The sequence below is a fragment of the Scyliorhinus torazame genome, chromosome 2, assembly GCF_047496885.1.
Source record: "Scyliorhinus torazame isolate Kashiwa2021f chromosome 2, sScyTor2.1, whole genome shotgun sequence".
NCBI classification, from domain to species: Eukaryota; Metazoa; Chordata; class Chondrichthyes; order Carcharhiniformes; family Scyliorhinidae; genus Scyliorhinus; species Scyliorhinus torazame.
The window spans coordinates 48,521,646-48,546,283 of NC_092708.1; the positions used below are offsets into that span (position 1 = coordinate 48,521,646).

The 24,638-nt window shown below is 45.1% G+C and overlaps 1 protein-coding gene across 1 annotated transcript in view; it reads right to left on the reverse strand.

The window, feature by feature from the left end:
• The window catches only part of kif5c (kinesin family member 5C), a 359,768-nt gene that overhangs the window by 219,497 nt on the left and 115,633 nt on the right, over nucleotides 1-24,638 (reverse strand). The window contains exons 2-3 of the mRNA XM_072471286.1: nucleotides 9,217-9,307; nucleotides 4,919-4,992 (exon numbers count right to left, since the gene is read on the reverse strand). Coding sequence (XP_072327387.1) covers nucleotides 4,919-4,992; nucleotides 9,217-9,307 — 165 coding nt within the window. The remainder of the gene's footprint in view (nucleotides 1-4,918; nucleotides 4,993-9,216; nucleotides 9,308-24,638) is intronic.

Consider the following 24,638-nt stretch of genomic DNA (forward strand, 5'->3'; position numbering starts at 1 on the left):
TGCATTTTTTCTGCACAAACCCATTGGAACTATCAAGTTGTCAAAGAACGGTTAAAGAACTGACCAGCTGTCGAAGAAATGCCCAGCTGTCAAAAAACGTTCAAACTGTCAATGAACTGTGAAAACTGTCACAGCTGTCAAGGAAATGTCAAAGAAAACTAGGTGAGTTGCATGGAGGGGCTAAGGGGAAAGAGTTCAGGGTGGGGAGCATAGATTTGCATGAGTTGGCAATAGGTTGACTAAAGCACCATAAGGATGTGGAGGGGTTGGGTGGAAGGGCAGAGCTTCACAAATGGCTCATGAGGTGCCATAAGGGTGGGTGGAGTGGCACGGGTTGGCAGATATTGGCATGGAGAGGGCATTGGGAGTGTATGCTGGGATGAGAACTAGAGGGCTTTTAGTTGTTTTATTTTATTTCTAGACAATGTCAGGGGCACAGAGGCAGGTCTTCCTCCCAGCCCACCTCCAAATCTAGCAGCATCCATAATCATTCGGAGCAGGTGGACCCAAATCCAGCCTGTCACACCCCCCACCCCCACCCTGCCCCACCATCCCCCTACCTCCAACGAATATCAGACCGTGGGTGACCACCTTAAAAGATTGAGTTTTTAGAACCAGGAATTCTCCCACCTCTGCGCACCCGACCCGGCAGAGGAAAACTGGGCCATAGAATGCATTCGGCCTACTGTCTCTATGTCAGATCTTGGCAAGAGAAACTCATTAGTCCCACTCCCTACTGTTTCCCCATAGCCCTGTAATTGTTCCTCCCCAGATAATTATGCAATTTTCTTTTGAAGGGCTTGACTGAATCAGCCTCGACTGCCTTCTCAGGCAGTGCTTTCCAAATCCTAACCACTTGCTGCATCAAAGCAATTTTCCTCATTTCACCATTGCCGGTTTGGCCAATCACCATAAACTAGTGCCCTCTGATTCATCATCATTCAGCCAATGGGGGCAGTTTCTCCTTGTGGGGGCAGCACGGTAGCATTGTGGAAAGCACAATTCCTTCACAGCTCCAGGGTCCCAGGTTCGATTCCGGCTTGGGTCTCTGTCTGTGCGGAGTCTGCACATCCTCCCTGTGTGTGCGTGGGTTTCCTCCGGGTGCTCCGGTTTCCTCCCACAGTCCAAAGATGTGCAGGTTAGGTGGATTGGCCATGATAAATTGCCCTTAGTGTCCAAAATTTCCCTTAGTGTTGGGTGGGGTTGCTGGGTTATGGGGATAGGGTGGAGGTGTTGACCTTTGGTGGGGTGCTCTTTCCAAGAGCCGGTGCAGACTCAATGGGCCGAATGGCCTCCTTCTGCCCTGTAAATTCTATGATAATCTATGATTATCAATTCTGCCCAGACCCCCCCCCCCCAATGATTTTCTCCTCAGAACAACACGAGCTTCTCCACATAACTGAGGTCCTTCATCCCCAGAACCATTCTCTTGAATTGTTTCTGCACATTCTCGAATGCCTTCACAGGTTTCCTTCAGTGGATACAATACCCCAGTTGAGGCAGAACCAGTGTTTTCCAGAAGTTTATCATAACTTCCTTGCTTTTGTGCTCTGTGCCCTTATTTTAAAGCTCAGGATCCCGTTTGCTTTGAACCGATTTATACCAATTGCTTCAATGGCTTTCTAAGCACCATATTCCATGGATACATGACCCTGGTTTTGAAATAGTGCACATTTGCTCTTAACTTTTGATTTATAACCACTTGTTTTCGAATCTTTCAACAGTGTGCCAAATTTGTTTGGATCAGGGTGATGCACTAAGCGTCAAGAACCACAAAGACATGAGACTTTAACTAAGGCTTTAATATACCACATGGGAGGCTTACCCGACACAGACGACCCCAGACAGAATGGGGCCCATCCCAGAAGTGGGTTCTTATACTTAACTCCCGGGGGTGTGGCTAAGGCGGAGTTCTCCGTGGCCAGGTCGGGTTACCTACCGGCGACCGAACCTCTACAGAGCTACAGTACAATACACAGTATTACAGGGCCACGTTACACACAACTATTATATACTATGTACAATGGTAGGGAAGTACAGTGGTGTATCACCACACAGGTTTACCAATTGCCTTCATACATTTGAAAATATCTCTTAGGTCACAGCAAAAATGTTTATTTTTCAAACAATAAAAAGTGCAGCTTCCTCAACCTTCCCCTCAGAATTTAGATTCCTAAGATGAGAGAGGGTGAATATTCCGGAAACAGGTGAAGCTTATGATAATGCGGGTGGAAAGGACATCCTTCATCGCTTGCCTCATTTCCTTGTTGATCTTCTTGCAGCGTGCTCCAGGGTGGAGGTAGCTGGGGAACAGTGGGGCTGAGGCCTGCTTGCAGATCCCTGATGCTTCCAGATCTGTGGGGCCTTGGGGAGCAGGCCGGAAACTTAGACACTGCCATTAAGCAACTTATCTTTTACCCAGGACTTTGCTTGTTGGCCTACATCAGCAGTTCCGAATCCCAAGATGCAGCCCAAGTGACCTGCAGCTACATTTAATTTTCCAACAACTTTCCAGGCCTTGCCTTCAGGGAGTATCTGGGCCATGTAAACAGAGCAATGTCACTATCTAGCCTTGGGGTCACACAGAGAGAGAGAGGGCAGAATAATCTGTCCAAATATACTTGTTGCTCTAGGCTAGATCCTCAATTCAATATCAGCTGATCGGAAATGTCCAAAACGGCAAACAGTGCACCAGACGGAGATCCACCATTGCTTAAAGCAATAATATTACCATCTGTTTTCAATTACACTCCCACCTTCTGCTCATGTGCTTTACACTAGGATAATGGTTTTGATGATTATTCCACAACAGCTCCCGTGAATAGCAATTGGCAGACGGAACATTAGCTCCCACTCTCCCTAGATCAGAGACACCTAGAGGTCAATTGCGTTTGTCCTGTCATGGTCTTGGCTGAAGACAGTTGATATACAGCAGAACAGGGACCAAAGCTCTGATCTATGTGGTTTAGAAGCACACCACACAGTCAATTATCTGTTGAATTTCTGAGCGAGTCACTGCTAATGCATCTCCTTAGAAAAACACGAACCGTCTTCTGGCACCCATGTTCAAACAAGCTGCATAAAAACAAAAGGCAAACGATGGCAGGTATTGCTTTGTCACTCCACAGGGATGGGTAGGAGTGCAGCATAAATTCAGTCCAGATACTCTGCAATCAATAATCAAATGATTCATCCCTTTGGATTTAACCTGAAATGCAAAATTTGTCACATTTGCCCATCAATATCAGAACAACATCGGCAACCACTTAAAGGAAATATATCACTTGCATAGCTTCTCCCTCATTCTGAAAGAGCGTAATATTCCCTTATTGCACTCATTCTAATGTCTTACATTAGAAACAGCATAAAGATTACTTAATAACCTTGGCACGAAGAAGACCATTGGAAACTGGGTATAGGGGATTATTTCCTGAATGAAGGTGCAACAATCTCGGCAATTCATGATTTAATTGATACTGAGCTGCAAAATCACAGAATCACACCTTCTGCTCGGTTCCATCTATGAATTTATAAAAGGGACAACAGGGACACTTTTTGGTATGCTGTCAAATCATAATGCATAAGAAGATTTTTTTAAATATACTTCACACAATGAAGGAAGCATCAAAGCTAAATGAAATTTGACGATGGATGGCAGAGAGCATCAGAGCCCTAAAGGAAATCACACCGTAAAGAAGTAGGATCTGGACTTGGGGTGAGTGCTTTCCCAATTCCAGGCATGTTTCTCTTGCAAGATGAAATGCTATTGAGAAGTTGATTTCAGATACTGGTGAGGCAAATAACTTATCTGACCTATCAATTGTACTAGGGAGATTATGGGGTGAAGGTTGGTAATTGCAATATTCAAAATAAAGAAACATACTTTTCCATCATTGGTTCAAATCACAGCAGCAAGTTGATCAATTTGGGCTATGTAAAATGCCCTGCATTTTTTAGAGCGATGTTGATTTTTACATTGCAATATTTTTGCACTACTGTATATTTCTACCCAAATGGGCTGCATAAATTAAATGCTCTTTGATCACAAAAAACCTGGGCAACTTGTCAGGCCTTAACACTACTGAAGCAACATGCAATGCGATTTCTCAACTCCACAAGAAGAGAATATTGACACCTAGGAAATGCTCAAAAGGGATGCGGGAAGTGTTATGTTCAGAGTCACGGGCATGCCAACTCCATTTGATGTATTCACTCTACTCCTGTTTCCACAGCTTCACCTGTGGGGAACATGAGTGTGGGTACCTGTCAGTTCCGAATGAAAACGGTTCACTCCAGGTGAACTGACTAGTATGATATACATATCATAGTCTTGGATGAAGAGGCTCCCAGCATCAAATATTGAACTGTGTTTGTCCTGATAATGTAGGAGTTTCTACAATTGCTAGATGAACAAAGTCAGCCATTTTGTCAAATGGTAGCAACAGCTATCCTTCAAGAAACGGTTAAAGGAAAGGTTGTGGCTATTGAATACAGGTGAATTAACAGGAAGTTATGTAACCCAATGTGTAGAGGCTTGACTGCCAATTCTCTTTCAAGTTAATGGTATGAACCAATTTGAACAAAATGAAAGCATGAATCAATGGGAATAATGAAACTGCACCATCCTTAACATTGGTTCACAGATGTCTGATACCCTTCAAGGTGTAACACACTAAAAGAATGATAGTGATCAAGTAGCAGGAAAGGCTGTTTAAGAAAACAGTGCAAATGTGTTCAAGGAGCAACCACTAATATAGATAGGAGAGAAAGAGGGTTATGATGGGAAAGGTGAAAACTTGCTTAGTTTTGTTCACTTTCAACATGCAGCTTGTCAATTCATTGTAGCAAAAATATGTTAAGAAATGGATACTTTCTGCTTTTGACAACACGCATCATGAAACATAAATCAAACATTTACCTCCATTGTATGCGTTTTGCCAGAGGATGTTTGACCATAGGCAAAAATAGTTCCATTGTAACCATCAAGCACATCTGAAAAAGAATGACGAATCAGTATGATTAATTATGTAAATAAGTATAATGTAAAACTGAAGTTTATTAAATTCATTTGTGAGCACTAAATTGTAGCATCAACAACTGCAACTTAATCTGCCTCCGCAATAATTGTTACTCTGCTTCAGAGGCAATTCATTACAGGTTATGTACTTTGAGGCATCTGAGATGGATGACAAGGTACTTCAGGTCTGGCTTTCAATTTATATTACAAAAAAGGTTTACCTGAATGCAAGGCACATAATCAAAAATCATTAAATCATCCCTAATTATTGGAAAGCTTTTGGGAGGGTCCATTTCTGGATGGGGAAAAAGCCTGGTTAACCATGAGGGCCTCCCAGTGGGTTTCCGGAGGTGGGGTGGGAGCTTCTTAATGGCAGTTTCATTGCCCACAGAAGGGGCCCCAGCAGCAAAGCCTTCCCCTGCAATTGCAGTGTTGCTGCTTGAAGATGATGGTCCCCATCCCTGTGATTGTCAGTGCCTGACCCCGACTCTTTAAAACAAACTCACCTGTCTTTGAGAGTGCCTCAGCATTGAGTTGTCCTTGCTCCCTCAGCGGTAGTTACCTGTAATGTTGGTGTTGCTGAGGCTATAGAGCTACCGGCCCTTTGATTGGGCCGGCATCTCCACCCTCAATTGGATGGTGGTTGTCCCGGCGCTGGCCTGCAGATTGACCATGGGCACAAAACATTTTATTCTATCCTTCCAACTGAAGTGAACAACCTCACATATTGTACTCTCATATTTTACTCCATCCGCCACCTTCTTGCTCACTGATGTGTGTAACCTTTCAGTCCCATCTCTTTGCAAACTCTTTGGCCTGACCTTCCCCAGCCCTATGACATGGTGGCACAAATTCAACCCTTTGGGTCCTCCTCACAGCTTACCTTCCCAACTAGCTTTGTATCGTCAGCAAACCTGAATAGACTGCACTCATTCTCTTCATGAAAATGAAAATCGCTGATTGTCACGAGTAGGCTTCAAATGAAGTTACTGTGAAAAGCCCCTAGTCGCCACATTCCGGCACCTGTTTGGGGAGGCTGGTAGGGGAACTGAACCGTGCTGCTGGCCTGCCTTGGTCTGCTTTAAAAGCCAGCGATTTAGCCCATTGTGCTAAATCAACCCCTGGTAAGCCATTAGTACAGATTGTAAATTACTGAGGCCCGAGTACAAATCCTTGTGACACCCCACTATAAACGGTCCCATTATCCTACTCTCTGTCCTTTAACCAATCCTTTATCAATGCCTATACATTCCCTCTTACTCCATGAACCTTTAACTTGTTACAACCTTTCGTGTGGCAACTTACTGAATTCCTTTTGAAATTTCCCTTTCATAAAATGATGCTGGCTCTGCCGCATCATATTATGATTTTCTAAGTTGCCATTTGTGCCATATTTTAATAATAGATTGAGGCTAACTGACTTGTAGTTCCTGATTTTCGTTTTTTATTCACAGGTGCTTGGTTTGTAACCTTTCAATTCGCTGTTACCATTTCCAAATCTAGCAAATTTTGGAAGATTAAAATGCATCCATTATCTCTGTAGATACCTCTTTTAACATTCAAGAGTGTTGGCCATCAAGGGATTTGTCAACTTTCAGTCACATTAATATTTCCTACACTTTTTCACTAAGCGGTAATAATTACTTTAGGTTCCTCACTCTCATCATTTAGGGCAGCACGGTAGCATTGTGGATAGCACAATTGCTTCACAGCTCCAGGGTCCCAGGTTCGATTCAGGCTTGGGTCACTGCCTGTGTGGAGTCTGCACATCCTCCCCGTGTGTGCGTGGGTTTCCTCCGGGTGCTCTGGTTTCCTCCCACAGTCCAAAGATGTGCAGGTTAGGTGGATTGGCCATGATAAATTGCCCTTAGTGTCCAAAATTAATCTTAGTGTTGGGTGTTTATCCATGGAGTTTTTTTAACTTCTTAATGGAATACAAATTCATTAAGAATTATGAAATATTTCACCGTTGCTCATCTACGGTCATACTTTTTAATCTAATTTTCTAATTTATCCTAGTCGACTACAACAACACTCAAGAAACTTTCACACCACCCCATCCACCACCTCTAACATCTACTCCCTCCACCAATGATGAAGATTGGTAACAGTGTGTATCATTCGCAAGATGCATTGCCACAACTCACCAAGCATCTTCCTAACCCACAATCGTCGCTGTCATGATATGCAGACATGCAGATAATAATATACAGACAGGCACAGACAGGCAGCTAATGAACACAGAGAACAGGACATGACCAATGAGCAGGCAGGGCACTCAGGGGATCTTTTAGTTAAAGCTGCATCCAGTTGCAGCCTGTGTTATCCCAGAGTACATAACACGACATGGTACCAGGTGTGGGGGGTCCCCTGAGTGTCCTGCCTGCTCATTGGTCATGTCCTGTTCTCTGTGTTCATTAGCTGCCTGTCTGTGCCTGTCTGTATATCATTATCTGCATGTCTGCATAACATGACATCCACCACCTAGAAGGACAAGGACAGCAGATGCCTGGAAACATCAGCACCTGCAAATTCCCCTCCAAGCCACACACTACCCTGACTTGTTATTATATTGTTGTTACTTTACTGTCACTAGGTCAAAATCCTGGAAGTCCCTCCCTAACAGCACTGTGGGTGTAACTACACCACATGGAGTGCAACAGTTCAAGACGGCAGTGCAACATCACCTTCACAAGGGCAATTAGAGATGGGCAATAAATGCTGGTCTAGCCACTGACATCTATGGCCATGAAAGCATGTAAATTTGCTTTATAAAGTTCAATGCACAAGTTTCAGACTTGCACACATCACCCTGAAACATAGCGTCAATTATTTCATATTATGATCACTCCTTCCCAGAAGATTCCTTCCTACGTAACCCAATCATTCCATAAAATAGGATCTAAAAACAGTCTCCTCCATGGTTTGTTTCATGATCTATTGTTCTATAAAATGCATCGCATGAATTCATCCTCCAATCTGCTTTTTGATTTGCCCTGTTTATATGAAGGTTAAAGTCTGTTAGACCATAAGACATAGGAGCAGAATTAGGCCACTCGGCCCATCGAGTCTGCTTCACCATTCAATCATGGCTGATATTTTTCTCATCCCCATTCTCCTGCCTTCTCCCCATAACCCCTGATCCCCTTATTAATCAAGAACCTATCTATCTCTGTCTGAAAGACACTCAGTGATTTGGCCTCCACACCTTCTGCAACAAAGATTTCCACAGATTCACCACCCTCTGGCTGAAGAAATTCCTCCTCATCTCTGTTTTAAAGGATCGTCCCTTTAGTCTGAGATTGTGGTTCTAGTTTTTCCTACAGGTGGAAACACCCTCTCCTCATCCACTCTATCTGGCCTCGCAGTATCCTGTAAGTTTCAATAAGATCCCCCCTCATCCTTCTAAACTCCAACGAGTACAGACTCAGAGTCCTCAACCGTTCCTCATACGTCAAGCTCTTCATTCCAGAGATTATTCTTGTGAACCTCCTCTGGACCCTTTCCAAGGCCAGCACATTCTTCCTTAGATACGGGGCTCAAAATTGCTCACAATACTCCAAATGGGGTCTGACCAGAGCCTTATACAGCCTCAGAAGTACATCCCTGGTCTTGTATTCTAGCCCTCTCGACGTGAATGCTAACACTGCATTTTCCTTCCTAACTGCCGACTGAACCTGTACGTTAACCTTAAGAGAATCGTGAACAAGGACTCACAAGTCCCTTTGTGCTTCTGCTTTGTTTTGCAGGTTCGGAGGCCCAGGCAGGCCCTCATCCTTGCCCACTTTATAGAGGACGTGGCCTCGTCCGTCATTCCTCCTTCCTCCCTTCCCTTCCCCCATCCCTTACCCACCTTCACCGTCCTCCCGCCAAAAAGAATGCCCACATTCTGTGTAACATCACTCCAGGGTGATGGGACAAATAAGCTCCTCTTATATGTTGATTAATATTCTATCTATAGGATAGCTATAATTAGGGACCTGTAAACTACTCCCATCAGTGTTTTCTGATATTTATTATCTCCACCCATACTGATTCTACATCCTGCTCGTCTTAGCCAAGATCCTTACTCATTCCTGTCTTTATCTCATCCTCTATTATCCCATTTCCTTATCCATTATAACTGTCTTTCCAAAATGTCAAGCAGCCTGGAATATTAACCTGTGCCAATTACAGTAACTATCATCTGTGTGACTTACCTTTAACAATTTGCTTGGCACATGCATTGTAAACTTGTTCCTGGGTCGTATTTGGTGAAAACACTTTGTCAAACACAAAAGGTTTTCCTTGCTGGAAGGAGAAGGAAAAAAAAAGAATTTACTTTTTAAAATATTTTGCCAAACAAGGCCTTCTAACATACCAATCATTGTTTGCGGCCAGCATTTGTTATCCAGCTCTGAAAATGATACTAATGCACATTCAATTGACGAGACTGACCATCAACAGTTGAAAAAGTAACTACTGTATCACAGTATCCACACTGTATTTTTCATGACATATCCAAAATTGCTTAAATGATGCAACATACAGCATAGAGATGCTCATCCTTCGTGACTTTCATTCAGTTCAGGGTCTACAACTAGCACACTGGAGATGGCACTTCAAATATTGCTGCTCATTATTGCTGCTAAATAATAGCATCATATCTACAATGCTCCTGATCAGTTATATACTTACGAACATATGAATTAGGAGCAGGAGTAGGCCACTCAGCCCCTCGAGCCTATTCCACCATTCAATAAGATCATAGGCAATGTGATTGTAACCTCAAACCCACATTCCTGGCTACCCCTGATAATTTTTCACCTCATCAGTGCTACTGACCTTGATACGGTCATGCTCTGTATTTGATCACAGTAACCATAAGGAAGAGATTAACTGGTCATGGGAAAAGAAGAGATTAGAGTTCCTTTTTATCGATGTGTCGGGGTTTAGCAATAGCCCGTTGAAGTGCTGTAATTCATACGGATTGTCTAGTTTAGGTCTCTGCCTCTGTCCTTAAGTGGTGGTGTTTGAATACCTAAACTGGCCTGGTGGGGTTTGCAGATTTCAGCGAACTTTAGCTGATGGAATTTTGTTATTTTTTTACGGCTATATGAACAGAACATAGAACATACAACATACAGTGCAGAAGGAGGCCATTCGGCCCATCGAGTCTGCACCGACCCAGTTAAGCCCTCACTTCCACCCTATCCCCGTAACCCAATAACCCCTCCTACCATTTTTTGGTCACTAAGGGCAATTTATCATAGCCAATCCACCTAACGTGCACGTCTTTGGAATTCCTGCAGCATTGCTTGTAAACGGTAGCTCAGTGGTTGGCACTGTGGCTTCACAGCTCCAGGGTCCCAGGTTCGATTCCCGGCTTGGGTCCCTGTCTGTGTGGAGTCTGCACGTTCTCCTCGTGTCTGCATGGGTTTCCTCCGGGTGCTCCGGTTTCCTCCCACAAGTCCCAAAAGACCTGCTCATTAGGTGAATTGAACATTCTGAATTCTCCATCTGTGTAGCCGAACAGCTGCCGGAATGTGGCGACTTTTCCCAAAGGTAGGGGAGTCTAAAACTAGAGGGCATAGGTTTAAGGTGAGAGGGGAGAGATTCAGAAGGGCCCAGAGGGGCAATTTCTTCACTCAGAGGGTAGTGAGTGTCTGGAATGGGCTGCCAGAGGTAGTAGTAGAAGCGGCTACAATTGTGTCTTTCAAAAAGCATTTAGATGGTTACATGGGTAAGATGGGTATAGAGGGTTATGGGCCAAGTGCGGGCAACTGGGACTAGCTTAATGGTAAAAACTGGGCGGCATGGACTGGTTGGGCCGAAGGGCCTGTTTCCATGCTGTAAACTTCTATGATTCTATGATTCTATGACTAGGGGATTTTCACAGTAACTTCATTGCAGTGTTAACGTAAGCCTATTTGCGACAATAAAGGTTATTGTAAGAATCTATCTAGCTCTGCCTTACAAATATTCAAAGACTCTGCTTCCGCTGCCTTTTGAGGGAAAGAGTTCCAGAGACTCACGACCCTCTGAGAGACAAAGATTCTCTACACCTCTGTCTTAAACGAGTGACTCCTTGGCCTGGATTCTCCGGTATGCGGCGGGCGGGCCGTACCGGCGCCAAGGAGTGGTGTGAACCACTCCGGCGCGGGACACCCGGAAGGTGCGGAATCCTCCGCACCTTCGGGGGCTAGGCCGGCGCTGGAATGGTTGGCGACGCACCACCCGGCGCAGAAGGGCCTCTGCCGGCCAGCGCGAGTTGGCGCATGCGCAGGAGCGCCAGCGTGTTCCCAGAATCGCTGCCGTGTTTCCTGCGCATGCGCAGCGGGTTTCTTCTCCGCGCCGGCCATGGCGGAGCTTTACACAGGCCAGCGCGGAGGGAAGGAGTGCCCCCATGGCACAGGCCCGCGCACAGATCGGTGGGTCCCGATCGCGGGCAAGGCCACCGTGGGGGCCCGCCCCAGGGCCGGATCCCCCCGCGCCCCCCCTAGGACTCCGCAGGCCGCCCTCAGAGCCAGGTCCTGCCGGTACAGACCTGGTCTAATCCACGCCAGCCGGACTGGCCGAAAACGGGCGGCCGCTCGGCCCATCGGGGACTGGAGAATCGCCGGGGGGAGGCCACTGCCAAATGCACCCGACCGGCGCGGCGCGATCCCTGTCCCCGCCAAAAATCCGGCGGCGGAGAATTCGACAGCCGCGTTGGAGCAGCGGGGCGGAATTCACGATTTCCCCCCCCGGCAATTCTCCGACCCAGCGGGTTGTTGGAGAATCCCGCCCCTTATTTTTCAACAGTGACCCCCTAGTACTAGATTCTCCCACAAGAAGAAACATCCTCTAGACGTCCGGTGAAGGCGGGCGGAGGCAGCCGCATACTGGAGGGCTCCCACTCGGGAAAAGAAATTTCGGAGTTTTAACGCCCTGTCCTGGGGGCAATGGAGGCTGAATAGGCTGTAAGAAGGCACAGGGAGGGGAAATGTCCAAGTTTGGGAGAAAAACGGCTGTGAAAAAGGGGATTAACGAAAGTCCACCGGTGAGTGGAAATCAGCGCAGGAACTGTAAGGAAAGCGGAGGCTGGGGCACAAGGGGAGGCCGCATCGCTCACAGCAGCAGAAATGTCCACGGTGATGGCTGTGGAACTTGAAAAACAGTTCACAAAACACATGGTAGCGATGAAGAAGGAGATGGGGGCGGTATTGAAAGTGCTGGTGAGGAGGCGATTGTCCCGGTGTGGGCGGCGGTATCAAGCGCAGCGGCGGGGGTGCGGAAGCAAGGTGAGACACTGAACAAAGTGGAAGAGGCATTATCACAGCACAGTGATCAACTCGTCTCGAGGGGGAAGGAGTTGCGGAGGGTGATAGAGACCAACAAGGGTCTGCGAGCCAAAATGGAAGACCTGGAAAACAGATCCAGGCGTCAGAATCTGAGGATTGTGGGTCTGCCTGAAGGGATGGAAGGATCGAGGCCGACGGAGTATTTTGCCACGATGTTGGCGAAGCTATTGGGGGAGGGGGACGATCCCTCCCGATATGAACTTAATTGGGCTCATCGGTCATGGAGGCCTATACCAAAGGCCGCCAAGAGAACTGTGTGTTTCCGCAGGTATAGCGTGGAGGAGAAAGTCTTGTGCTGGGCAAAGCAGAAGCGGGTGGTGCAGTGGGCTGGACCTGGTTTACGCATATACCAGGACTTTACGGTGGAGCTGGCGAGGAGGCGGGCTGCCTTCAGCCGGGTGAAGAAGCCACTGTACATCAGCAAGGTGCAGTGCGGCATAGTATATCCAGCTAAGTTGAGGGTTACCTACAAATCCAAGAACTTTTATTTGGGACGGCTGGAACGGCGGAGGAGTTTGCGAAGGCAGAAGAACTGTGGCAGACTTGAGAAATGGTCGTGTACCGATGTAGCCTCATGTAACTTTATTTTTTCATTGCGTGTTGGTGTACGTACTAAATGAGTTGACGCTGTATATATTTGGACAAGGGAAGAGATGGGACTTCATTTGCAATGATCGTTCTTTGGGGCTTGGTGTGTTTGCGGGGGTTGTGTGCTGAAGGGGATTTCTTGGTTTCCTGGGACCGGGCAAGGGGGAAGGAGACCCGGGCGGGGGCCTCCACGCTGGCCGGTTTAAACCGGCCAGTGAACGGGAGTGAGGTAGGGGGAGGGGCTGAGGCCATCGGAGCCTGGTAGAACAGGTATCGGTGAGTCTAGCCGGGTGAAAATTTGGGGGAAGGAACCGAGGTTGGGGGGAGCAGTTTACAAGAGGAAGTGGAGGGGAGGAGTGTGGGGGGGGGGGGGGGTCTACAATTCATGGGTGTCATTCATGGTACTCTTTTCAGGGATTGGATGGCGTTGAATATTAGTGGGGGTTTGGGGGGTGGACTATATATGTCAATGGTGACCATAGGCGATTCCTGATTACTTTTTCTTTTTTCTCCACCTTGGGAGGGTTTGTTTTATTTGATGTGTATATTGTCAGGTGGGCCGTTGTTTGGGTGTTGGTGGGAGAATGGGATCGTTGTTGTTGGTAGGGGGATTGATATTGTATTCGTTACCGTTAACTGTTTGTTGGTGGGGTTTAAATTCTGAAGAAAATGTGAAAATGGAGAATAAAAATATTTTTAAAAGAAGAAGAAACATCCTATCCACAACCGTCCTGTCAAGACCCTGCAAGATCTTAAAGGTTTCTGTAAAGTCCCCATTTATTCTTCTAAACTCAGCTAAACTCTACTTGAACATCAGGGTTAACATTTACATATATATATTTTAGATGCAGTGTTTAACCTGCTGTTATCTCAAAATAAATTTGACAAGCTGAGTTGAAGGGGCTGTTTTAGCACAGTGGGCTAAACAGCTGGCTTGTAATGCAAAACAAGGCCAACAGTGCAGGTTCAATTCCTGTTACAGCCTCCCCGAACAGGCGTCGGAATATGGCGACCAAGAGCTTTTCACAGTAACTTAATTGAAGCCTACTTGTGGCAATAAGTGATTATTATTATTATTACGTGTTCTAATTTGATCTTATTGAGTAAGTATGACGAGTTTACTTCTGTTGTGAAAAGTGAACATTATTTTCCAACATTGGCAATAAACAATCTTTAGTACTGCAGACGCATTGATCAAAACTCATCCTCATCCCGACCTCAAAATTGAACTCCCTGCCCCAGTCTGAACATTTCAGCTTCCCATACCAGTAATCATTAAAGGGATGATGATGAACTTGTCCAGGAATGGTGCACATCGGTAACCTTCTCAGAGATCCTTTAGCTGTCAAGAGTGGAGGCGCAGTAAAATGGCAAAAGTAAGATATCCCACAAATTGTATTTTTTTTTTGGAAAATATTTTCTTAAGGCAGATATAATTTTCAAAAATTTCAAGAGGAAAAAACAAAACAAATAACACCCACCCAACCAACAACCAAACCCAGCCAACGTGGCTTACATACACAGTTCCCCAGACCCCTTTCCCACGAACAATTCCCCACCTCAACCATCTTCCCATACCTCCCACTTTCTCTTTACATGCCCCCCTCCCACCCATATCTGCTGACAGCTTAATTTTCCCCAAAGAAGTCGATAAGCAGCTACCACCTCCGGGCGAACCGTAGTGTCGGTCCTCTCAGGGTGAACTTGATCTTCTCAAGCCTGAGAAATCCTGCCAGATCATTGACCTATACCCACCCCAGGGGTTCCAAGTCCCTCCACGCCAATAAGATCCGGCTTTGGCTACCAGGGAGGCAAAAGCCAAAATATCAGCCTCTCCAATCCCCTGGAATTCTGGGTCTTCCAACACACCAAAAATCGCCACCTCTGGACTCGGAACTATCCATGCCTTCGATACCGTTGACATGACATCGGCAAATCCTTGCCAAAACCCCCTAAGCCTCGGACATGCCCAAAATATGTGGACATGATTTGCGGGCCCCCCCCCCATACACCTGCCCTCCACTCTTTCAAGAACCTGCTCATACGGGCCACAGTCATATGCGCCCTCTGGACCACCTTGAATTGCATCAGGCTAAGCCTGGCACATGACGAGGACGCATTGACTCTACTCAGGGCATCCTCCCACAACCCCACCTCTAACTCCTTGCCCAATTCTTCCTCCTATTTTCGCTTCACTTCCCGTATCGGGGCTCCCTCCTATTCCACGAGTTCTTGATAAATTTCCGAGACCTTCCCCTCCCCCACTCCCATTTCCGACACTACCTTGTCCTGTATCCCCTGGGGCTGTAGGTGCGAAAAGGTCGAGGATATCCCACAAATTTAACACCAGGCCCAGAAGTTGCTTAAGCGTTGAAGAGGGAGGGAACGCTGCGGGACGGTGGAGATTACTTTAGGCTGGGACAGTTCTCAATCAGCAGCACAGCCATGTTTATGAAAGAAATGATCTAAGAGGTCTAGGTGATGTCGTTGCTCTAGGAAGCTAGATTTCAAGGTAGCTGATGTCCTGCATTATCCAGGACAACATTGTATCAATGCCTTGAAGGCAAATTCCTTGACGGGCATTTCATTTTTCTTATACATGTAATCTTATACAACTGTGACCTAAGACTCCAGTCGGATCTTTTGAAGCCTCTGAATGCCCAAGTAACCAACTGCATTAAAAAAAATAAAGAATCAAGTTAAAAATAAATAAACCACATTGCACAAATAACCGCCTGCGTATTTATTTGATACAAATATCACAATTCCCAACTAAAATGTAAATGCACATTGGCATCGACAGTGGAAGTCTAAAGCATCAGTTAGGGAGAGCAGTCAAATTAGTGACAGCTAAATTAAATGTCAGTACTGTTGGTTTATGTGGGCAGCACGGTAGCATTGTGGATAGCACAATTGCTTCACAGCTCCAGGGTCCCAGGTTCGATCCCGGCTTGGGTCACTGTCTGTGCAGAGTCTGCACATCCTCCCCGTGTGTGCGTGGGTTTCCTCCGGGCGCTCCGGTTTCCTCCCACTGTCCAAAGATGTGCAAGTTTGGTGGATTGGCCATGATAAATTGCCCTTAGTGTCCAAAATTGCCCTTAGTGTTGGGTAGGGTTACTGGGTTCTGGGGATAGGGTGGAGGTGTTGACCTTGGGTAGGGTGCTCTTTCCAAGAGCCGGTGCAGACTCGATGGGCCGAATGGCCTCCTTCTGCACTGTAAATTCTCTGAATTCTATGTAAAAAACAAATCTGTAAATGAGCCTGTCAGCAGTTAAGTCTCTGGCGACACAGAAAAGCGCCAGAATGGAGGCTGTCCTGTTGAAATTCTTCCAGTCAATCTGCAGTGCTCAAAATACTGCAGCTGCATGATCGCAGCCACACTGAACACTGCACAATTGCTGGTTACCCTGCTCTTCCCACAGTTTGTTTACACCCACGAAGCTGACTCTAAAGCCAGATTTCCAAATCTGTCAAATTGCACGAAAATCAATGTCTGTTAAATTACTGCATTTTTCACGTTAGCCTTATCATTATCTTTACATTCTTAATGATATTGTTTTGTGCCTATGTTAAATCACATTGTTAAATCAATCTTGTACAACCTGAGACACTAATTAGGCATTTGCTGTACTTTGCTAATAAAAATGTTTAAAATGCAGCATCTTAATGGAAGAGTATTTGATCAGTCTTTAAAAAACAAACACGCAATGCAGTGATATAAATCACTCGAGACACATCATGTAATTTGCTTGTGACATGAAGAAAATTACATTCAATTCTCTTCCTATTCAATGTCTTGCTAAATGTTTTCAACACAGACCCCCTGTAGAAAGCGCCATTACTTGTTTGTCATTACTTAGGCGTCATTACTTGGTTTTGCTTCATGAGACTTTACAGGAGACACGATGCACAAAACAAGCGAATATGGACACGTCAGATTTTGGTCCTGTTTTTCATTCTGTTGTGAATGCAGCAGGCCTGCGTCAAGAAAATTCCCAAGTGTAAACAGGAAGTTTCTCCCAATCATGCAGATGAATGTATCTCTGCCCAAGGCATCTATAAAATGATTATTTCTTTGCCACAAGTCAGCAGAGACTGAATTTTGATCAAAATGCATGCTTTGAATAAAATTTTGGTAATTAAAGGTGTTGTAGCGCGAGGGAATACGCGAGCCAGTGTTAAATCACACCGGTGATTTATTAACAATGGAAGAACTTTGTGATTACAGATCAGCACAACTCTAACACAGGACTAGTTCCCTCGACTCCCAGGCTTACTCTGAAGATTCCCACTACCCAGGTCCTCGTGCTGTCACCCAATAGGCGCAGGTTCGCACGCTCCATCCCTGTAGATTCTGGGTGGCCCATAAAGGATGGCCCCTTAAAGGGGTCACAGTACTACATTCCCCACCCCTTACATTCCTTTCTAATTTCACAAAAAAACCTCTTATATACCACTATCTACTGTTAAATGGAATTGACAATAAGAGAGCCAATGGGCAATGTTCATAAGGTCAGTCTATCAGGGGACTTTTGGATTCTTGCAGAGCGCCACAACTCTGCAACCAGTTTCTCCATACTTGAAAAATTAAAGCCCACAACAGGGACAGGCAAATACACAGATCCCCAAGGTGAGCCAATCCGGATACCCTCCTCAGCTCCTTCTGCTGACACACAAGATTCCCCTTGAGAAGACCTTGGTTCTACCACCGCTGACTCTGTGACTGGTACACTGGTAACTACCGCTGGGTCCGCCAATGTCCGGGATGCAAAGGCGACAGGCCGCTCTATGCCACCTTCCACCTTATGTGAAAGTATCACCCCTGTGCCATGAGGCGATGCATCTCACGTGACTATCGGGGGTTCGTCTGGGTTAAAGTGGACAGTAAGGCTGATAATTGTAGGGCCTGTTTGACTCAGGGGCTGGTTTAGCACAGGGCTAAATTGCTGGCTTTCAAAGCAGACCAAGGCAGGCCAGCAGCACGGTTCAATTCCCATACTAGCCTCCCCGAACAGGCGCCGGAATGTGGCGACTAGGGGCTTTTCATAGTAACTTCATTTGAAGCCTACTTGTGACAATAAGCGATTTTCATTTCATTTCACTTGGTCAAAAGACTTCCGCTGGGAATCTTCCCAATTCCATCGTTGGTGCTTCTTCATCAGTTGATGCAAGGGCACCAAAACTGTTGACAAGTTGGGTGAAAAACGGCCAGAATAATTGACCAATTCTAAAAAGACTTCAGAATAATGGACCTTCAACTCGGTCACGTTCCTTGGTGCTGCCATCCCTTTTATCACTTTTACCTTGTCCCCAAGTGGATGTAAGCATCTTTGAAACCTAAATAAACGTCCTTCAGGCGTATACCAGATCTTTGAACCTCCTGAGGACTTCTTCCAAATTGGCACAAGCTCTATGGGTGTTGCCCCAGTGATGAGGACGTCGTCCAGATACACAACAATGTTTGGGATCCCCTGTAAAAGGCTCTCCATATTGCGATGAAATGTAGCGCAGGCAGATTTTAAAAATAAACGCTGAGGATACAAACAAAACTAAAAGTGTTTAAGATCAGACCTGCCAACCTCATGCCAAAAAGACAAAGACAGATGCAATTGAACTTATTTCCTCCCTATGGTTAAAGCAATGGTTATCCACCAATGTTTTGCAAAATATACCAAACAAAAATGGTGCAGTTGCTTTGTTAAAACAGATCTAAAATAATGGATTGTATAAACACTATTAGGACATGTATTATACTTTCCACACTCACTACAGTAATCCCACAATAGTGTTTTCATAGAATTTACAGTGCAGAAGGACGCCATTCGGCCCAGTGAGTCTGTACTGACTCTTGGAAAGTCTGTAACCGGTACAGAATTGTTGATTATGAACTTTTCATTGATTAAGAGAAGGCATTAGAAGACAGCATGGTTGCATTTGTAAGCATGTTTGTTTTCGGTTAGTGGTTCTGAATACATTAAACATTTTGCAATGAGAATGAATCTAGCTTAAGCATCCCGTTTTACACCATGCACTAATGCTGGGTACTAAGAACCATAAACCAGTCACGGCCAATGAGCTCTCGACCAGAATTCAAGCTCTGATTTTGTTGACCATCATTACCTGCTTATAGTTGAAGTAATTCCAAAAATTAGCCAAACGTACTATCAACTGCTCACAAACATGTAATTACTCTAATTAATTATCAATAATTGGCATGCTGCCCACTTAATGATGGAAGTTAAAGTACTCATTTCTGAAGAGATTAGACTGCGATGTCCGAGAGCAATTAAACGTGTCTCCTTTGAAGAATCATTTTCAGAAGCACTTTGTATGAGGTCTTCAGTGTTTAATTAATCCATGTCATAAAAATGTTATGAACGTTTGACAGAGGATGTACAATGAGGAGGCTGTTTCCATTGATTGGTGGATTATTAACCAGGGGCCACTTCTTTAGGATTTGAATTAGAAGAACAAAGAGCGAAGTTGGAATCCTTTACACGCACTAAATCACTAACACATTTATCACACTGAATTTGAATTGGTTTTTGGAGCAAGCAATGAGATGGGTTAAGGGTTTGCCCTGTCCACCCTGCACATTGACTTTGTAACTTTAAGAATGGGGTAAAAATTAAACATTAAATGTAAAAATCCGTTTTTAAAAAAGGCATCGAAATGGAGGAATATAAAAGAAAATATGGAGAAAAAAAGAGGACAACTGAAATAAAATAACTAACTCCAATTGGGGAACTAGCTCCAGCAAGAACACGAGGAGTCAAAGAGCTCCCTACTGTGTTGTTAAAATCTATAATGTTTCTATCCGTAGCATCATTATGCCTGCAGCTTATTGTATGTGACGAATTAAGCAAACATGCTTCTTTGTCACTATTTAAGTCTCTATTCTGCACAATAACACTGCAATAAAAAACGTGCCTTATCACATTGCATCCCATATGACATTCTTCACATCAGCTTAGAGCCTTCCTCGTTTGTTGCTTCTCTGCAGTATCGAACTGCAGCATCACGGTTGGTTGGAGGAGGCACTGTCACAATAATAACTTACAAAAAGAAATTAGATAAAAGCTTGAAGGGAATAATAAATATTGGATTATAGTGAAAGATCAGAGGTGTGCCTTTACTGTCTCAGGAACTAAGGAAATTTGGCATGTCCACATTGACTCTTACCAATTTTTACAGATGCACCAGGAAAGCATCCTATCGGGCTGCATCACAGCCTGGTATGGCAACTGCTCGGCCCTACACTGTAAGAAACTACAGAGAGTCGTGAATACAGCCCAGTCCATCACGCAAACCCGCCTCCCATCCATTGACTCTGTTTACACCTCCCGCTGCCTTGGGAAAGCGGGCAGCATAATCAAAGACCCCTCCCACTCGGGTTAGTCTCTCTCCCGACCTCTTCCATTGGGCATGAGGTACAGAAGTCTGAGAACACGCCCAAACAGATTCAAAAACAGCTTCTTCCCCGCTGTTACCAGACTCCAGAATGATCCTCTTATGGACTGAATTGATCTCTTCACATCTTCTCTACTGAGCAGTACTACACTCCGTATGCTTCACCTGATGTCTGTGTCTATGTATTTACATTGTGTATTTATGAAAATCCTATGCTTTTTCATGTATGGAACGATCTGTCTGGACTGTACGCAGAACAATACTTTTCACTGTACCGCGGTAAACGTGACAATAATCAAATCAAATCAAATCAATCAATCAATTTGGATAGTTTTTATAATAAATTTAAAGTGCCCAATTCTTTTTTCCAATTAAGGGGAAATTTAGCATGGCCAATCCACCTGCCCTGCAAATCTTTGGGCTGTTGGGCTGAGACCCATACAAACACGGGAGAATGTGCAAACTCCATACGGACAGTGACTCAGGGCCAGGATCGAACGCTGGTCCTCAGCGCCGTGAGGCAGCAGTGCTAACCACTGTGCCACCGTGCCGCCCTTTATGTGGATAGTTCTACCAAAGAGTTAGCACAGACATGATGGGTTGAATGGTTTCTTTTGTGCTGTGTGATTCAATAATTGAAGATTCCTTCTTCATTGGCCTCAGGGGGAAGGGCAGCAGTGAAGGCAGGAAATTTAGTCAGGGACTCAAAATCTTCCCCATAAGCAGTGGGAAGAGGTGAGAGAGGGCGCATGGAATTTTGGATCATAGCTCTCTGATTGTGAATGAAACTATTCCATTACCACGATTACACATATTTAGAGAGGTATTGTTATCACGTTCTCGAGGAACATACAAAAGAAGATCCTCTGTTCCATATTACATGTGTCCTGATTAGTCATTTCACTTAACCAGCCAATTGGGGAATCTCCTGATGTGAAGAAATCTGAGGCCAATTTGGGAAAAAGTAAATTTGGGTAATTCCTCTCCAACTCTGCTGAAGGCACCACCGTAGTGGGTCAGATCTCAAACAATGATGAGACAGAGTACAGGAATGAGATAGCGAATCTGGTGAATTGGTACAACGAAAATAATCTCTCCCTAAATGTCAACGAAACGAAGGAGATTGTTGTTGGTGTAAATTTTCTGCTGAGACAGTGAACATTGGACTAAGAGTGACTCTAACAGATGTATCTTCCAAAGACAATGGGTCAGTGTGGACCAGTGCTCCACGGACTGCAAGAGCTGTCAAAACAGCTGTGAGACGAAGGGGGTCCTCTAAAATCAACACCCTGAACTGGCAACTCATGACCTTATGACTGGCAACTCATGACCTTCTGTAATCACATGCGCAACATACTGATTGGACGAATGTAACATACTGTGTAAAGCATTGATAACTATATGTGGAATGAACTGCGATACTAAGAGAATTGATTGGCTGTACTTAAATGAGAATGCAAACTAATTCTGCTCTTGGAAGAGTATATTAACTCAGTTTAAGCCACCGCTCAGTGAGAAAGTATACCAGCAAGACCGAGGGGTCTAGGACTTTCTCCCAGAGCTCTGCAACAATAAATAGCTTCTTTTGCTCGTGTTAAGGTCTACTTGTGAATATTTTCACGCAACAATTGTCATCGACTTTAGGAAGTGTAGTGGAGAACATGCCCCTGTCTACATCAATGGGAACGAAGTAGAAAAGGTCGAGAGCTTCAAGTTTTTAGGGATCCAGATCACCAACAACCTGTCCTGGTCCCCCCTTGCCGACACTATAGTTAAGAAAGCCCACCAATGACTCTACTTTCACAGAAGGCTAAGGAAATTCGGCATGTCAGCTACGACTCTCACCAACCTTTACAGATGCACCATAGAAAGCATTCTTTCTGGTTGTATCACAGCTTGGTATGAATTCTGCTCTGCCCAAGACCGCAGGAAACTACAGAAGGTTCTGAATGTAGCCCAATCCATCACGCAAACCAGCCTCCCATCCATTTGTCTACAATTCCCGCTGCCTCAGAAAGGCAGCCAGCATAATTAAGGATTGGTGGAGTTGTGGATAGTGAGGAGGGCTGTTGTCGGCTGCAAAGAGACATAGATAGGATGCAGAGCTGGGCTGAGAAGTGGCAGATGGAGTTTAACCCTGAAAAGTGTGAGGTTGTCCATTTTGGAAGGACAAATATGAATGCGGAATACAGGGTTAACGGTAGAGTTCTTGGCAATGTGGAGGAGCAGAGAGATCTTGGGGTCTATACATCTTTGAAAGTTGCCACTCAAGTGGATAGAGCTGTGAAGAAGGCCTATGGTGTGCTCGCGTTCATTAACAGAGGGATTGAATTTAAGAGCCGTGAGGTGATGATGCAGCTGTACAAAACTTTGGTAAGGCCACATTTGGAATACTGTGTACAGTTCTGGTCGCCTCATTTTAGGAAGGATGTGGAAGCTTTGGAAAAGGTGCAAAGAAGATTTACCAGGATGTTGCCTGGAATGGAGAGTAGGTCTTACGAGGAAAGGTTGAGGGTGCTAGGCCTTTTCTCATTAGAACGGAGAAGGATGAGGGGCGACTTGATAGAGGTTTATAAGATGATCAGGGGAATAGATAGAGTAGACAGTCAGAGACTTTTTCCCCGGGTGGAACAAACCATTACAAGGGGACATAAATTTAAAGTGAAAGGTGGAAGACATAGGAGGGGTATCAGAGGTAGGTTCTTTACCCAGAGAGTAGTGGGGGCATGGAATGCACTGCCTGTGGAAGTAGTTGAGTCGGAAACATTAGGGACCTTCAAGCAGCTATTGGATAGGAACATGGATTACGGTAAAATGATATAGTGTAGATTTATTTGTTCTTAAGGGCAGCACGGTAGCATTGTGGATAGCACAATGCTTCACAGCTCCAGGGTCCCAGGTTCGATTCCGGCTTGGGTCACTGTCTGTGCGGAGTCTGCACGTCCTCCCCGTGTCTGCGTGGGTTTCCTCCGGGTGCTCCGGTTTCCTCCCACAGTCCAAAGATGTGCAGGTTAGGTGAAGTGGCCAATGATAAATTGCCCTTAATGTCCAAAATTGCCCTTGGTGTTGGGTGGAGGTGTTGAGTTTGGGTAGGGTGCTCTTTCCAGGAGCCGGTGCAGACTCAAAGGGCCGAATGGCCTCCTTCTGCACTGTAAATTCAATGATAATCTATGATTAATCTAGGACAAAGGTTCGGCACAACATCGTGGGCCGAAGGGCCTGTTCTGTGCTGTATTTTCTATGTTCTATGTTCTATGTTCTATGACCCCATGCACCCCAGACATACTCTCTTCCACCTTCTTGCATCAGGAAAAAGATACAAAGATTTGAGGTCACGTACCAGCCAACTCAAGAACAGCTTCTTCCCTGCTGCCATCAGACTTTTGAATGGACCTACCTCGTATTAAGTTGATCTTTTCTCTGCACCCTAGCTATGACTATAACATTACATTCTGCAGTCTTTCCTTCCTTCCCTATGCATGTTGCCTGTATAGCATGTAAGAAACAATACTTTTCACTGTATACTAATACATGTGACAATAATAAATCAAATCAAATCAAATCAAATTCAGAGGCTGGTAGTCAGAAGAATTTCTCCCAATGTCCCAGCTATCTTTCACACCCTAAGATGTCAGTCTTGGTTAGGAACACAACTAGTTCTCTTTAGAACACTTTCAGCTAATCCAAGTTCATCTAGTGCTTTTAAAAATATTTTTATTTGCCATATTGTCATAATTTTCACCATACAAAAAAAAGAACAGAACAACCCCAACAATATAAAACCTAAAACATAGACTCATAAAGCAGAAACAAAAACAAACACCACCCTTCCTTAGCATTCAGCAACAAGCAATCCCGAAAATGCATAATAAACAAACCCCAAGAATTGTAGAACCCCTCCTTCGCCCCGCCCCCCCTCAACTCAAACTTCACCTTCTCCAGGGTCAAAAACTTTATCAGGTCCCCCCGCCACGCAGAGGCACAGAGGCTGACCTGCACCTCAACAAGACCCGCCTATGAGCGATTAGTGAGGCGAAGGCTAAAATGTCTGCCCCTACACCCGCCTTGAACTCGGGCGAGTCCAACACCCCGAAAATGGCTTCTAGGGGACCAGGCTCCACAACCATATGTAAAACCCCGAGATTGTGCTAAATACTTCCCGCCAATATCTTTCCAGCTTCGGACAGGACCAAAACCTATGCACATGATTTGCGGGACCCCTCCCACATCGAGCACAGACATCTTCCCCCCCTTCAAACAGCTGACTCATCTTTGATTTTATGAGGTGCGCCCTATACCCA